The sequence below is a fragment of the Nilaparvata lugens genome, chromosome 14 (genome assembly GCF_014356525.2).
Source record: "Nilaparvata lugens isolate BPH chromosome 14, ASM1435652v1, whole genome shotgun sequence".
Classification (NCBI taxonomy): Eukaryota; Metazoa; Arthropoda; class Insecta; order Hemiptera; family Delphacidae; genus Nilaparvata; species Nilaparvata lugens.
Genome location: NC_052517.1, coordinates 17443318 through 17458921, shown reverse-complemented (window position 1 = coordinate 17458921; position 15604 = coordinate 17443318). Strand labels below are relative to the sequence as shown.

Sequence of the window (15604 nt, the reverse complement as noted above, 5' to 3'; positions counted from 1 at the left end):
CTAGCATATGATAAAAATAAGAATCTTCCAGTAGTATTAAATTTATTTACTTCATATCACTTGAAAATGGCAACAATGTCCAAAACATGTAGTGATAAAATATTTCAAAATTTTCATGTTTTCATGCATGCTCATTTGACTGTTTAATTTTTATTTATAGCTCTATAGTGTAGGTAAAAATGGAGATTTATCAGTATTATTATTTCTTAATTAATCAATTTGCTAAGACAGTCAATACAGAATTGTCAAATATTGTATATAGATCAATCAGTATTTAGGTTTGAGCAGAAAGATTGTTTAACTTTGTGTTTACAGAGTTGTTTTATGATTTTAATTGACAAAATTTATTCAGCATATGGCTGGTCAACAATTGATTGAATTGTACAATGTTTTCACAGATCTATTAGGCCTAGACATTTTACATGCTCTAATGCATAATATAATGTAAATATGAATCATGTAGCAATAGCTCGATAATGCTTTAAAACCTCAATTTAACATGATATAAGATATAAATAATACAGTAATGTTTAATTGAAAAAGGCTATACTGATTTTTAGGTTATGTACGTCTATTGTGATTTATTGCTTATACAATTTTCAAGGAGGCTACTTACTTCTGACTCCATTTTAGTATTTCATATTTAAATTGATATTGGATAGAATAAAGTACCAAACTATTATTATTAGAGGACAGCCGGACTCAAAAACACCAGCCAATAAATTAGCATGGAAAGATGCAACACCATAGAACAGAAAGTATACAGAAAGGTGTCTTCAAATCTGATCATGCATTTTACATGGCACCAAGACTAACTTGTGTGCTCTGAGACGGCGCCATCTTTGTAGAACTTGAATTTGACGCTAATTTAAAAACACTCAAATAAAAGCATTGCTACTCTTTTGTTCTCATATTTTAAACATTCAATGAAATCACTCGAAATTTATAAATTCAAATCGATACATCATGATTATCTATTAATCCTAGTGATATGAATAAATAAATAGATAGAAATATTATGAAGGTATAATGTTGATCAAGTGATTGGGAAAACTTTTTTAATTCTGATACAAGGTTCTTTTTGACAAGGCAACAAGTTGATTATAATTCAGTGATAAAATTAACAGAAATAGTTTGGATATTGCACTCACTCTTATAGAAATACAATTGGACTTGGAAAAAATAAATAAAAATAATCTGTGGATATAAAGAAAATAACAATCTCAGTACCCTTTTTTTGAAATATTTTATCACTACATGTTTCAGACATTTATGCCATTTTCAAGTGATATGAAGTAAATAAATTTAATACTACTGGAAGATTCTTATTTTGATCATATGTTAGTGTATTCATATGTTTTTATGAACTAGGACTGTAAATGTTGGGCTTAAATTCGCATGATTCTATCAAAAATGGGGTTATTGGTGTCTGGAATCTATGAACTTAAATGTAGTGATTGCGACAAATTGTATATCGGGCAAACGGGTAGAAATTTCCATATCAGGTTTAGAGAACATATCCAAGCACTAAAATCTAAAAATTATACACAAAAGTCGGCATTTGCTGAACACTTGATAGATTCAGGCCATAATTTTACAGATATAAATTCCAATATGAAAATACTTAATTATGGTAATAAAAGTCAAAAACTGAATTTCAAAGAAGAATTCCATATTTATAAAGCAGCAAAATTAAACAGAGATAAAATAATAAACTTAATCCAATTAGACACCAATAACCCCATTTTTGATAGAATCATGCGAATTTAAACCCAAAATTTACAGTCCTAGTTCATAAAAACATATGAATACACTAGCATATGATAAAAATAAGAATCTTCCAGTAGTATTAAATTTATTTACTTCATATCACTTGAAAATGGCAACAATGTCCAAAACATGTAGTGATAAAATATTTCAAAAAAGGGTACTGAGATTGTTATTTTCTTTATATTTATATTACAAGTAGTCCTATACAGAAAAGAGATAATAATCTGTGGAATTTATAAAATGAACTTATTCAAAATATGAATAATTTAGGAGGGCACAGAGCAACAAATCAGATGTTGCAGTCACAAATCCATCTCGGTCTTACCACAGAGAAAGAAATTTCTTAACATTTATTTTACTTTGTGGTTTTACACAGCACCGTAATGCACATGCCCAGGTAACGGTTTCTCCCATTCATTCACCATTCAGTTCTTTGTGATGAGAGTTACCAAGCACTATATCTGGGGAGGCTGATACTGGCAGTGAATAATTGAACCGCCAAGCTGACCTTCTGTCTCATATTTCCACAAACTTCTAAATGTGAATTCGTCAATTTTGGAGCTAGCTTCAGTTCATCTCCTTCTTTGATGCTCTTGATATTCTTTTCCTCCAACACTTGACCTTTGGGAAAATTCATTCCATGATCAAGGAAGTTGTTCCTGAGCAATTTAAGAAGATGTGGCACATCATTAAGTACCAAAATATGATGAGAGGTGATTGATGGGTGATTGAAGAATGATTTTGCAATATTGTCACATACAATGAATTCCATAGACTTTGGTTTCCTCCGCCCATGTCACTCACTACACCAACAACTTTGAAGTCCAATATTTCAGTTTAGAAATAACTTCAAAAAGAATATATTTTGTTATTTTTTGATCAAATGCATAGTATATTATTTGCTTCCATTTCCTACATAGACTCCTAGCCATCACAACCTGAACTTTTGTGTGTGGTCCAAGAATTTGGTCTGGAAGACATTTAATATTCCTTGTCCACATTAATAGAGTTGACAATCCTGGTAATGGTAAGTTCATTTCTAATCCTAGAAAGTTGTATGCTCTCCTAGATGAAGAACAAAGTGTTAATGCTAAAACAATATCACTCTCATTCCATTTCAGTATTTTATTGTTCAGTAGCCTTGCAATTTGACCTTCGGTGAACACTTTTTTCAACACTTTTCTGCATAATTTTTACAACTCTGAACTGTACAGCTAGCAGGCATTGCAGGAAAATAACTTATCAAGTGGTCAAGAAAAAACTAACTATTTACATAAAATATCAATTACGGTAAGGTAAAGTTCGATTTGTATTACAGTCATAATGATGCACACAGGAAGACTACAAAAAATATCTATAACAAAATAATAATTAACTAATAATGCACTGCAAACATTGCCTAACACTGCATTGTTCAACACACTACCATGTTAAAATTAATATCTCCCGGACTATAGTCCATAAACATTGTTTATTCAGCTGATGAACCCATAGTCCTGAAAATATGAATATACCATACCCTTCAGGACCAAGCCACATGAGGATTTTTTCAGACCAGTCAGCAGGACAAGAAGCTGTACAACTGGTTTGGCATTTGGAAACCAGCTTATAATCAGCCAATCAGAGAGCTTCCTGCCCTGCCGACTCTCCTGAAAACCGCTTCATTTAGCTTGGCACTTATGTTTTTTCAAGATAGTTTACTTTTCTAGGGTTTCAACAGGTTATAACATTTACACTTGTCTGATTTTTGTAATACTGACGCCATGTCAATACTAATACAAAAACATGTTATGCACTTATGCATTTATGTTAGCACTGAAAAATGTGAAAACCTTGCAGGAAAGTCTGTTGACTTTCAATCTCGATTAGATGTCATGAGAGCCAATCAGAGAAGCCTTCTCTCATTGGTTTTTGTGGAGTTTAACAATGATTAAAAGTTTAACAGGCTTTTGTGCAACTAAGGCTAACTATTTGTTTTGGTGGAGTAATTAGTTCTATAAAAAATCATGAATTCTCAACAGTGAAACATAATATATTTTATTGCACATGGTTTTTTGTTTATATGAAAATACATTACCTCACATGAAAATGATAATATTCGAATTTTTTTTCAAATTTATTTCTCAAAAAACATACACAATATTATAGTCCAGTCAAATGGTCGTTTTTCAAGAACCAGCCCCAAAAGAATTTTTCTCGGCGGTTCTTTATATGTATTTTGGGGCGCTGAATTCGAATCCAAAATTTGCTGACACGCCAGAGGGCGGCTTCACCCCCAAAATTTCGGACTTTTTTCGAATTTCTCATTCAATCTCGAAAACCTCGATTCCCTGAAGAAAAATCATTCATGACAAAATTAAAGAAAATAGAATTTCTAATAAATTGAGTAGTCACGCAGGACTCTACCGTTCTTGGTTCCGGAGCTACGAATTTTCAAAATAGGGTTATTTTTCAAGGGGTTTTCAAAATTATGCAAACTCACCACTTTCACCCAATACAACATGGATATTTTACTAGTAATGATGAAAAACCACACATCACGTGAAAGAGCAATTAATTTTGAACCGGATTACTTGAGAATTTTAAAATTTACTAGAGGGGAAGGGGGGGACACCCAAAAATAGAAAACAAATCATTCAGTAGAAATACAAATTTTTCATTATAATACTTTTCCAAGGCCTTCCTAACAAAAAAAACCTATTTTGGCTGAAATCATCAGAAGAAGGTTATTTCCTATGAGAATCACCTGTTAGATGCACTAACTTCCATTATTTCCGGGTGGGAGAGGGTTCGCCCATAAGGATACGTCAAGGATCAAACTTTAAACACTCATAACTTTAGACAGAATGGTCAGATCTCCTTGTTCTACAGCTCATTCTTCTCAGCTCGTCAAGGCGGTTCGAAATCATGTATCATAACTTAAATTTGATTAAAAAATCCTCTTTTAGTGTATTTTAGCACATATTTAAATACACAGAAAAATGCCCAATTTCTATATTCAAACCTGTGTATCTCGGTAACCCGAAATGATAAAAAATGGTACTTGGTCTTGATTTGAAGAACAGAATGATTTGAATCTAAGAAACGATTTAGCTCCAGAATCAAAAATGGTAGAGTCCTGCGCGACCACTCAATTCATTTGAAATTCTATTTTCTTTAATTTTGTCAAGAATGATTTTTCTTCAGGAACTCAAGGTTTTCGAGATTGAATGAGAAATTCGAAAAAAGTCCGAAATTTTGGGGGTTTTTGGGGGTGGAGCCGCCCTCTGGCGGGTCAGCAAATTTCGGATTCAAATTCAGTGCCCCAAAATCAAATCATCACGAAAGATTCTTTTGGGGCTGTTTCCTGAAAAACAACCATTTGACTGGACTATTATAATAATTGGTGTGCTACCAATTAAATCCAAATAGGTTTGATAGCTTTCACCTATCACCTAAGGAAAGTCATCGGTTCCAATATTGCTAATATCTTGATAAATCATGAATGGATTTAATGCCTATGGATAATAAGTCCAGTTCAGAGCAAATCAAATTATAATTTTCAAAATGATTCGAAAAAATTCAGTTTACACCAGAACAAATAATCATACATGGACTGAAAATAGATTGAACATAATTGAGGTTACAAATATGTTTGATATGTTCATCAAAATAGATTCAAAAAGCTTTCACAAAAACTCAGAAATTATTGTTTCAAAACTAGATCAAAATATACAACTTATAAATTAATAATACTTATCCTTCATTTACAGGCTATAAGGCAGGCTTATGACTTTCAACATTAAATGAAAATTTTAACACCAATTGAAAAGAGAAATTGAAATCTACACTTCACATATGTTCATTAACATCAATAAATTTAATAAAAAACATTCAAATCTCATACAAAACATCTTAAATTTCAATTATTTAGAAAATCTTCAACAGGAGACAAATACTTCTAATGATAGCCAAGCCTTATACAAAATTGAGAGAAACGCCTGAGATGAACACCTGAAATAAATAAATGCCTACACATCATCGATTGCCAACTGATAAAGAATACAAGTTAACAAATTTCATTTATTATACTCAATAAAACTTTATTTTTTAAAGTTATTTTAAATTTATTTACCCTTTATGTTGTTTAGAATTATCTGTTAATTCAGAAATTGAAGATTCTATTTCAATCGGGAAAAATGTGATATTACATAATATAATATTATAACATCTAAAAATAATACAAGAGATAATACTATTGAACATATAGAAATACACAGAAAAATGCCCAATTTCTATATTCAAACCTGTGTATCTCGGTAACCCGAAATGATAAAAAATGGTACTTGGTCTTGATTTGAAGAACAGAATGATTTGAATCTAAGAAACAATTTAGCTCCAGAATAAAAAGTGGTAGAGTCCTGCGTGACCACTCAATTCATTTGAAATTCTATTTTCTTTAATTTTGTCAAGAATGATTTTTCTTCAGGAACTCAAGGTTTTCGAGATTGAATGAGAAATTCGAAAAAAGTCCGAAATTTTGGGGGTTTTTGGGGGTGGAGCCGCCCTCTGGCGGGTCAGCAAATTTCGGATTCAAATTCAGTGCCCCAAAATCAAATCATCACGAAAGATTCTTTTGGGGCTGTTTCCTGAAAAACAACCATTTGACTGGACTATTATAATAATTGGTGTGCTACCAATTAAATCCAAATAGGTTTGATAGCTTTCACCTATCACCTAAGGAAAGTCATCGGTTCCAATATTGCTAATATCTTGATAAATCATGAATGGATTTAATGCCTATGGATAATAAGTCCAGTTCAGAGCAAATCAAATTATAATTTTCAAAATGATTCGAAAAAATTCAGTTTACACCAGAACAAATAATCATACATGGACTGAAAATAGATTGAACATAATTGAGGTTACAAATATGTTTGATATGTTCATCAAAATAGATTCAAAAAGCTTTCACAAAAACTCAGAAATTATTGTTTCAAAACTAGATCAAAATATACAACTTATAAATTAATAATACTTATCCTTCATTTACAGGCTATAAGGCAGGCTTATGGCTTTCAACATTAAATGAAAATTTTAACACCAATTGAAAAGAGAAATTGAAATCTACACTTCACATATGTTCATTAACATCAATAAATTTAATAAAAAACATTCAAATCTCATACAAAACATCTTAAATTTCAATTATTTAGAAAATCTTCAACAGGAGACAAATACTTCTAATGATAGCCAAGCCTTATACAAAATTGAGAGAAACGCCTGAGATGAACACCTGAAATAAATAAATGCCTACACATCATCGATTGCCAACTGATAAAGAATACAAGTTAACAAATTTCATTTATTATACTCAATAAAACTTTATTTTTTAAAGTTATTTTAAATTTATTTACCCTTTATGTTGTTTGGAATTATCTGTTAATTCAGTAATTGAAGATTCTATTTCAATCGGGAAAAATGTGATATTACATAATATAATATTATAACATCTAAAAATAATACAAGAGATAATACTATTGAACATATAGAAATACTCTCAAACATAATTCAGAGGTTTACAGGCTTACTGCTAAAACAAGCCTCATTTACACCAAGAGAATGATACAAAAATGTTGTTCTTGAATAAGATATAAATATTGAAATTTGAATTAAGAAAACATAAAAAATGTTATTCTTTATGAAATTTGGATGAATAACAGTTTTGGGCAAGCCTGGTGATGTATCCCAACCATATTCATATGATCTGTGACAATTATTATCAATGTATTCACAAATAATTTTTTTTTTGAAGCCACAAAGAGAGGAGGACTAACCTCATTCATGGCAGACTCTACTGCAGGATTTACCCACCAAGTTATTACTTATTGATGAAATAAATTGAATCAATTGAAGATGAAGTTTAATTGGAAGATTCAAGGTAGAGTAGATAACTGTTTTAATAAAGTTTGATAAGAAAGTGAGGGTTAACAAAATTATGCTTAGCTAGGAGTTGTTTCTCCAGTATGTGTTCTGGTATGTGCTTTCAAATTACCTAATCTAGCACTTTTGAAGTCACAAAACTTGCAGCTGAAAGGTTTTTCTCCAGTATGTGTTTTGATATGTGCTTTCAAATTACCTAGCTGAGCACTTTTGAAGTCACAAAACTCGCAGCTGAATGGTTTTTCTCCAGTATGGGTTCTGATATGTACTTTCAAATGATCTAACCTAGCACTTTTAAAATCACAAAACTCGCAGCTGAATGGTTTTTCTCCAGTATGGGTTCTGATATGTACTTTCAAATCACCTAACCTAGCACTTTTGTATTCACAAAACTCGCAGCTGAATGGTTTTTCTCCAGTATGGGTTCTGATATGTACTTTCAAATGACCTAGCTGAGCACTTTTGTAGTCACAAAAATCGCAGCTGAAAGGTTTTTCTCCAGTGTGTGTTTTGATATGTGCTTTCAAAGTACTTAGATGAGCACTTTTGAAGTCACAAAACTCGCAGCAGAAAGGTTTTTCTCCAGTATGTGTTCTGATATGATCTTTCAAATGACCTAACCTAGCACTTTTAAAATCACAAAATTCGCAGCTGAAAGGTTTTTCTCCAGTATGTGTTCTGGTATGTGCTTTCAAATGACCTAAACTAGCACTTTTAAAATCACAAAATTCACAGCTGAAAGGTTTTTCTCCAGTATGTATACTGATATGTCTTTTCAAATTACCTAACAGAGTACTTTTGTAGTCACAAAACTTACAGCTGAAAGGTTTTTCTCCAGTATGTGTTTTGATATGTGCTTTCAAAGTACTTAGATGAGCACTTTTGAAGTCACAAAACTCGCAGCTGAATGGTTTTTCTCCAGTATGTGTTTTGATATGTGCTTTCAAAGTACATAGCTGAGAACTTTTGAAATCACAAAACTCGCAGCTGAATGGTTTTTCTCCAGTATGGGTTCTGATATGTACTTTCAAATGACCTAGCTGAGCACTTTTGTAGTCACAAAACTCGCAGCTGAAAGGTTTCTCTGATGTATGAGTTCTAATATGTGTTTTCATATTACTTAACTGAGCACTTTTGTAGTCACAAAACTCGCATCTGAAAGGTTTTTCCCCAGTGTGTTTTCTAATGTGTGTCTTCAAATCAGTGAACCTTGGTGTTTTATAGCTACAGTGAGCACAGTTGTAGAGCTTGGTCTTTTTGCCAGCCACAGATGACTCAGTGCACTTTTCCACTGGAGAGATTGAATGCTCATTCAGTCCACCCAATTCTGTTGCATAGTCTCGGCCAGATGTGCTGCAGTTTGAAGGCCACATCTCTGGTTCGCTCTTCACTGCACTTTCTTCAGCCTCTTGCTCGTCTGCAATCACCAATAATGCAACTTGTAAATTATGAAAACAGAATATTATATAGTGACATTAACGTTATGAAGTTCAATAATACATTTTGTAATTGTTATAAAGTATTCTGATGGTTCATTATACTGTATTTCTTTATAGCTAGCTAATGGTGATAATTCTCCATAGTGATGATGGATTGGTTATCAGAGGTAATTTATGAAATTGAAGAAGTCAAATTTATAACAAAAAGTAGACAAACATCATTAGATTGATACATCCAATTTTATGGAATATTCTGAACACATTACATCTAACACACTACACATTTGTTCTGTACATGTGCATGGTTGACATGTGGCAGACAGCCCATTCAGGAGTAGCATTTATACAGGAGTTCCACTCCCAAACATCAAACCACTTCATGTGAGAAAGCTGGCCACAGCTAATCTAATCACCCAAGCAAGGAGTGTAGACCCTGGTCAATCAAGAATCGGTTAGTAATAGAATGCATCTCACCATATGCATCCTCTTTGATGAAGATCATGTTGTAGCCAGGGATTAGATAATGTTGTTGGCTGCAATCATCTTCCACTGCAGCTGGTTGCTGGCTGCTATCCTCCTCCTCCTCCTTCTCCTCCTCCTTTTTGACAGTAACTGTCACCATCTGCAACACATACACATTCCCAATCAATGCCAGGACTTGTATTACTATTATTATAGACTATATTATTCACAGTTGTTTATGAGGTCATTAATTTTAGATGACTAGCAGACTGTATTGTCGAAGGGTTCATATAACAGTAGGTGAATAGCTTTCTTCTTGTTTCACCTCGAAGTACCTGTTTGATAGGTAGTTGAATGCTTACTTCTAAACCCAAATTGATGATTGGGACGATCTGGACCAAAAATTTCTATTGCAATTTGTTTCTGTTAATTATATATCTACATTGTAGAAAACTTGCTGGCAAAGTTGTGAAGCTGGAAGAAGATAGCACTATCTGCATTGTCAAATTACAGACAAGGATAGTTACATCAATGTTAATCAAATATCATTATTACGTGGACCTCACTAGTCAGCTTGGGCAGATGTTAGGCTACCATAGGTGAGTCTAGAACTCAGCTTTACAAGATAAAATTGTACTACTGACTTGAAACGCTCATAGAAACCAAATCACTTGTATCGAATATGCAGATTATTAATTGCTCAAACGTGATTGAGACAAATATTCAATAGAAATATTATGCGTTGACAAACAAGTTGGCACAAGAAAATTGAGTCAAGTCTCAAGGAATGACTTCTTGGCAAGAAAAGACAAGACTTGAACGACAAGTTGGCACAAGAAAATTGAGTCAAGTCTCAAGGAACGACTTCTTGGCAAGAAAAGACAAGACTTGAACGACAAGTTGGCACAAGAAAATTGAGTCAAGTCTCAAGGAACGACTTCTTGGCAAGAAAAGACAAGACTTGAACGACAAGTTGGCACAAGAAAATTGGTTCAAGAAAATTGAGTCAAGTCTCAAGGAACGACTTCTTGGCAAGAAAAGACAAGACTTGAACGACAAGTTGGCACAAGAAAATTGAGTCAAGTCTCAAGGAACGACTTCTTGGCAAGAAAAGACAAGACTTGAACGACAAGTTGGCACAAGAAAATTGGTTCAAGAAAATTGAGTCAAGTCTCAAGGAACGACTTCTTGGCAAGAAAAGACAAGACTTGAACGACAAGTTGGCACAAGAAAATTGAGTCAAGTCTCAAGGAACGACTTCTTTTTAAATAAATTCAACTTAAGAACTAGTGGCCACTAAGTCTATTACTTATGTGCCTTTTGTTTAATTTTGTTTGAGAGTTAAACTAAATTTTTTCGCCTTTGGTTTGAACGTGTTGGGAAAGCATACTAAATTTACATTCATGATAGATTATTTGAACAAACTAACTTCAATTCGGATTTTACTTCTTATATCGTCTACTTTTCTAATTTTTTGATCCAACTATAATTTACATTGAAAAAAACAAATAAAACATTTAAAAATAGTTGAGATCAATTCAAGTTTTTATATCACAGCCAGTCAGGAAAAAGTAGGAACAAGAACAGTGTGAGAAAATTTTCTTGTTAAAGCTCATCTGGACTTTGTCTATATTACCAACCCAAAGAGAATATAACTATTTTATGAATTAATCATTCCATTTTTGGCGATTATAATATTCATTATTTTACTAGCCTATTGAATTCACAAATTGTCTTTATATCAACTAATACTATTATTATTTTCCAATGGATCTGTGACATCATCAAGCTGACTGGACATACAGCCTTTGGCGGCCTATTCAAACTATTGGTTATTAGCTTAGTGAGACGTCCTTTTCTGAACTGTTTCCTTACAACTGTCACCCAGTTTTTGAATAATTTATAAAACAGAAACTCAGACATCACTAAACTTGTTAACTCCAATTTTGCATAAGGATTCTTAATTTACTGAGGTTGCTTGTGGGACTTTTTCCATTTTCATTGATCAATTGATAATAATCTTGACAATAGATCAAATTTATTTAATTTGTAATACAATTCCTACAAAGGATAAAAAGCTCAAAGAGTATAAATTATAGAATACTACAAGTGTTGATATTTTCAATAGCAAGTAACTATACAACTAGATTTGATTCATTTGTGCTTCTAACAGACTCTTGCAGAACACAGGTAACACCTGCTCCTGAATGAATAAAATATGGATATATTGTGTGGAAAAAATGTTTCCACTAAGACTTATTGAGACATGAAAGACTTGAGATGAAATAATTGAAACAGATCATTCAAAAACTGGTAACAGATTCTCTATAGAATGGAAAACAACACAATCGAAAGACACAGAAGTCAAAAGTATTGTTGGAAGCCCACAGTGAAAATGTGTATGGTACACAACAGTTAACAAGATTCTACTTGACAACAAGAACTTACAAATAATCTCGAATACAGTTTATAAGCAAATGGAAATGACTTTCAAACAGACAAACTCCTCTTACCTGGTATGGACATAACTTCTGTTGATTGCAGCCTTCAAACGAATCCTCCAAACTTACTGATACTACTTTGGCTATTCTACCACCTGAAATACAAACCAGCACATGAATATTCACTCCAGTGTTGTGAGTAGAGTAGAGACAAAAAAAAGTAAATTTAGTAGATAAGGATATTTATGTAAGTCAAGAAAAAAGGCCGGAAAGAGAACATGAGAAGAATGTAAAAGGTCAAGGAGAGGCAAAAGAGGAGGAGGAGTAGAAGGAGGAGGTGGAGGAGGATGATGTAGAGGGTGAAGAGGATGAGGTGAGAGAGGAAGAGGAGGTACAAGAAAAGGAGGAGGAGGAGGAAGAGTTGGGGGACCAGTAGGAGGTTGAGGAGAAGAAGCAGGATGGGAGAGAGTACAATGAGGAGGAGAAAAGTGAAATCCAAAGAAAAAATAAAGAATAAAAATAAAATACAAAAAATACAAAGTAAAATCCAAAAAATACAAAGTAAAACCCAAGAACTAAGAATTGCATAATTATATATTGTTGCGGTGAGAATCTATACACATTGTCAATTTTGATAGCATATCAAATCTATTGAATTCAGGATTTATCATAGTTAGCAATGAAATAAATATGAATATTGGTTCTGTCAGTGAACCTGGTTAGATAACTTGCATCATAGATATCTACTATGGAAAATATTGGGAATAAATAAGTGGCAACAATACGTTCCTATCATTTCCACAGATTTCATAGGGTGAATGTCACAACAGTGTTTGCACACCCTCCTGTTAGCTGCTCTCATTTCAGGAGATTCCTAAATGTTTATTTATTTATTACAGAACAAAGAACACTACAGACATAAGGCCCAAAACAGTCTTCACTACAATTTACAATCGTATTAAGCAAGTTATTAAAAAAAAGAGATACAGTAAATGCAATTTACAAATACATAAGAAAAATATGAGGAAAGCATAGGTAATTGAAAGTAATCTAAGTATAAGTAATAAATATGAGACAGTTCCTGTGATTGGTGCAGTTGAAGGCTACTTGAAACACACAGCTAATGCAAATTTAAGGAAAGAATGCAAATACAAGTTGAATTATGAATTACATACAACACATCAACAATGTTATCACTATACTTACCACACACTTCTTTTTCAATGGCCTTAGTCAACCTGGAATCTGATTCTCCACTCAATGAATTGTGCTCTGAGACTGGTGATTTGCTATCTGTTATTTGGTCACATGTGGACATCTGCAATTAATTAAAATGGTACCAGTTACCAAAAACTTTTCAAAGTGGCTTCAACAATTATTGAAAACTTACACAATGAATAACTGAATGGGAGTCAATTCTAGTGATGGGATTAATTTATTGATCATGAGATAATTAACAAATTTCAGGGACTCTGGCATGATCTAAAAACTGTACAATTCATAGGTACACTCTCATTCAGCCTTAACAATAATTATAAACAATAATAGGCTTGGACAAACAAAATATCAACTTGGAATTTAGAACTTAAAATCCCCATAAAATATCTTTAATTTCTACTTTTTCTCTACAGTGCAACTTGGTAATTATGTACCATAATTGGGATGAACAAGTCTATTTGAATTGAAATTTACACTATGAACAAAGATATTGTGAATTTTCTCCATGTATTAAGGTGAAATAAAAACGATATTGTCAGTATCACAAGATTATGTGAAATTATATGACACAATATTGCTTCATTGACTTACTTTTGACTGATTCTCATAGTCTAATTCAGCCTTCAAGGATAATTCATGGTCGCTTCTGCCAATATCCATTGGAGCATTCAGGAATGCTTCAATTTCTTCCTTGATCTGAAATCCATTCAAAGTATACTCAAAAAAGTGGATAAAATTATTATATTTATCAGTAACCTCCAATCAGAGAACACCGCGAACAGTGAACACGGACTGTGACTATCAGAACATTGAAGATTGTTGAATGTAATTATTAGAAATACAAACTATTGTAAAGCTTGAATAATAAATTATATTAAATATTATAAAGAAACGATTAAATTTATGATTTATCTGTCATTTGAACAATATAGCCTGACCTACTGCATCAATTTTCGAGAATATGTTTTGAGACACTTCTACATTGAATAAAAAAAGTCTAGATATGGACAAAATATCCATGTTCTGCAAAATTGTATGTTTTCATGCAAGCTCACTTGACTGTTTAGTATATTCGATTTGTCAAGACTGTCAATACAGATTTGTCAAATTTTACCTATTATAAGCTATTCAGTAAATTGGTCACATGTGGACATCTGCAATTAATTAAAATGGTACCAGTTACCAAAAACTTTTCAAAGTGGCTTCAACAATTATTGAAAACTTACACAATGAATAACTGAATGGGAGTCAATTCTAGTGATGGGATTAATTTATTGATCATGAGATAATTAACAAATTTCAGGGACTCTGGCATGATCTAAAAACTGTACAATTCATACACTCTCATTCAGCCTTAACAATAATTATAAACAATAATAGGCTTGGACAAACAAAATATCAACTTGGAATTTAGAACTTAAAATCCCCATAAAATATCTTTAATTTCTACTTTTTCTCTACAGTGCAACTTGGTAATTATGTACCATAATTGGGATGAACAAGTCTATTTGAATTGAAATTTACACTATGAACAAAGATATTGTGAATTTTCTCCATGTATTAAGGTGAAATAAAAACGATATTGTCAGTATCACAAGATTATGTGAAATTATATGACACAATATTGCTTCATTGACTTACTTTTGACTGATTCTCATAGTCTAATTCATCCTTCAAGGATAATTCATGGGCGCTTCTGCCAATATCCATTGGAGCATTCAGGAATGCTTCAATTTCTTCCTTGATCTGAAATCCATTCAAAGTATACTCAAAAAAGTGGATAAAATTATTATATTTATCAGTAACCTCCAATCAGAGAACACCGCGAACAGTGAACAAAGACTGTGACTATCAGAACATTGAAGATTGTTGAATGTAATTATTAGAAATACAAACTATTGTAAAGCTTGAATAATAAATTATATTAAATATTATAAAGAAACGATTAAATTTATGATTTATCTGTCATTTGAACAATATAGCCTGACCTACTGCATCAATTTTCGAGAATATGTTTTGAGACACTTCTACACTGAATAAAAAAAGTCTAGATATGGACAAAATATCCATGTTCTGCAAAATTGTATGTTTTCATGCAAGCTAACTTGACTGCTTAGTATTATTCAATTTGTCAAGACTGTCAATACAGATTTGTCAAATTGTACCTATTATAAGCTATTCAGTAAATTGGTTTAGATGTTAAGATTAAAACTTTGGTCAGCTTATAAACAAGCTATTTAGTCCAAGTCCAAACTTGTTTTACCTACATATAAGTTAATAGAGTATAATCTTGAGTTAGGTACAACATTATTAGTGTGGTATTGGTGATGTTGAAATGACCAGTTCATATTG

General features: G+C 32.3%; 2 protein-coding genes across 12 annotated transcripts in view; one reads left to right on the top strand and one right to left on the bottom strand.

The window, feature by feature from the left end:
- Window positions 1-15604, top strand: part of LOC111054622 (gastrula zinc finger protein XlCGF57.1) — a 721792-nt gene that overhangs the window by 97857 nt on the left and 608331 nt on the right. The window lies entirely within an intron of this gene.
- LOC111043943 (gastrula zinc finger protein XlCGF57.1-like) overlaps window positions 1-15604 on the bottom strand; it is a 46677-nt gene that overhangs the window by 10407 nt on the left and 20666 nt on the right. For 2 of the 4 annotated variants that reach the window (XM_039440935.1, XM_039440936.1), the window contains exons 2-6: window positions 13844-13948; window positions 13241-13352; window positions 12107-12189; window positions 9606-9753; window positions 6572-9109 (exon numbers count right to left, since the gene is read on the bottom strand). In XM_039440935.1, the coding sequence (XP_039296869.1) occupies window positions 7752-9109; window positions 9606-9753; window positions 12107-12189; window positions 13241-13352; window positions 13844-13948 (1806 nt within the window). In that variant the 3' untranslated portion in view covers window positions 6572-7751. Of the gene's footprint in view, window positions 1-6571; window positions 9110-9605; window positions 9754-12106; window positions 12190-13240; window positions 13353-13843; window positions 13949-14893; window positions 14999-15604 lie in introns of those variants that run through there. The other 2 variants (XM_039440933.1, XM_039440937.1) reach the window with 2 other exon arrangements.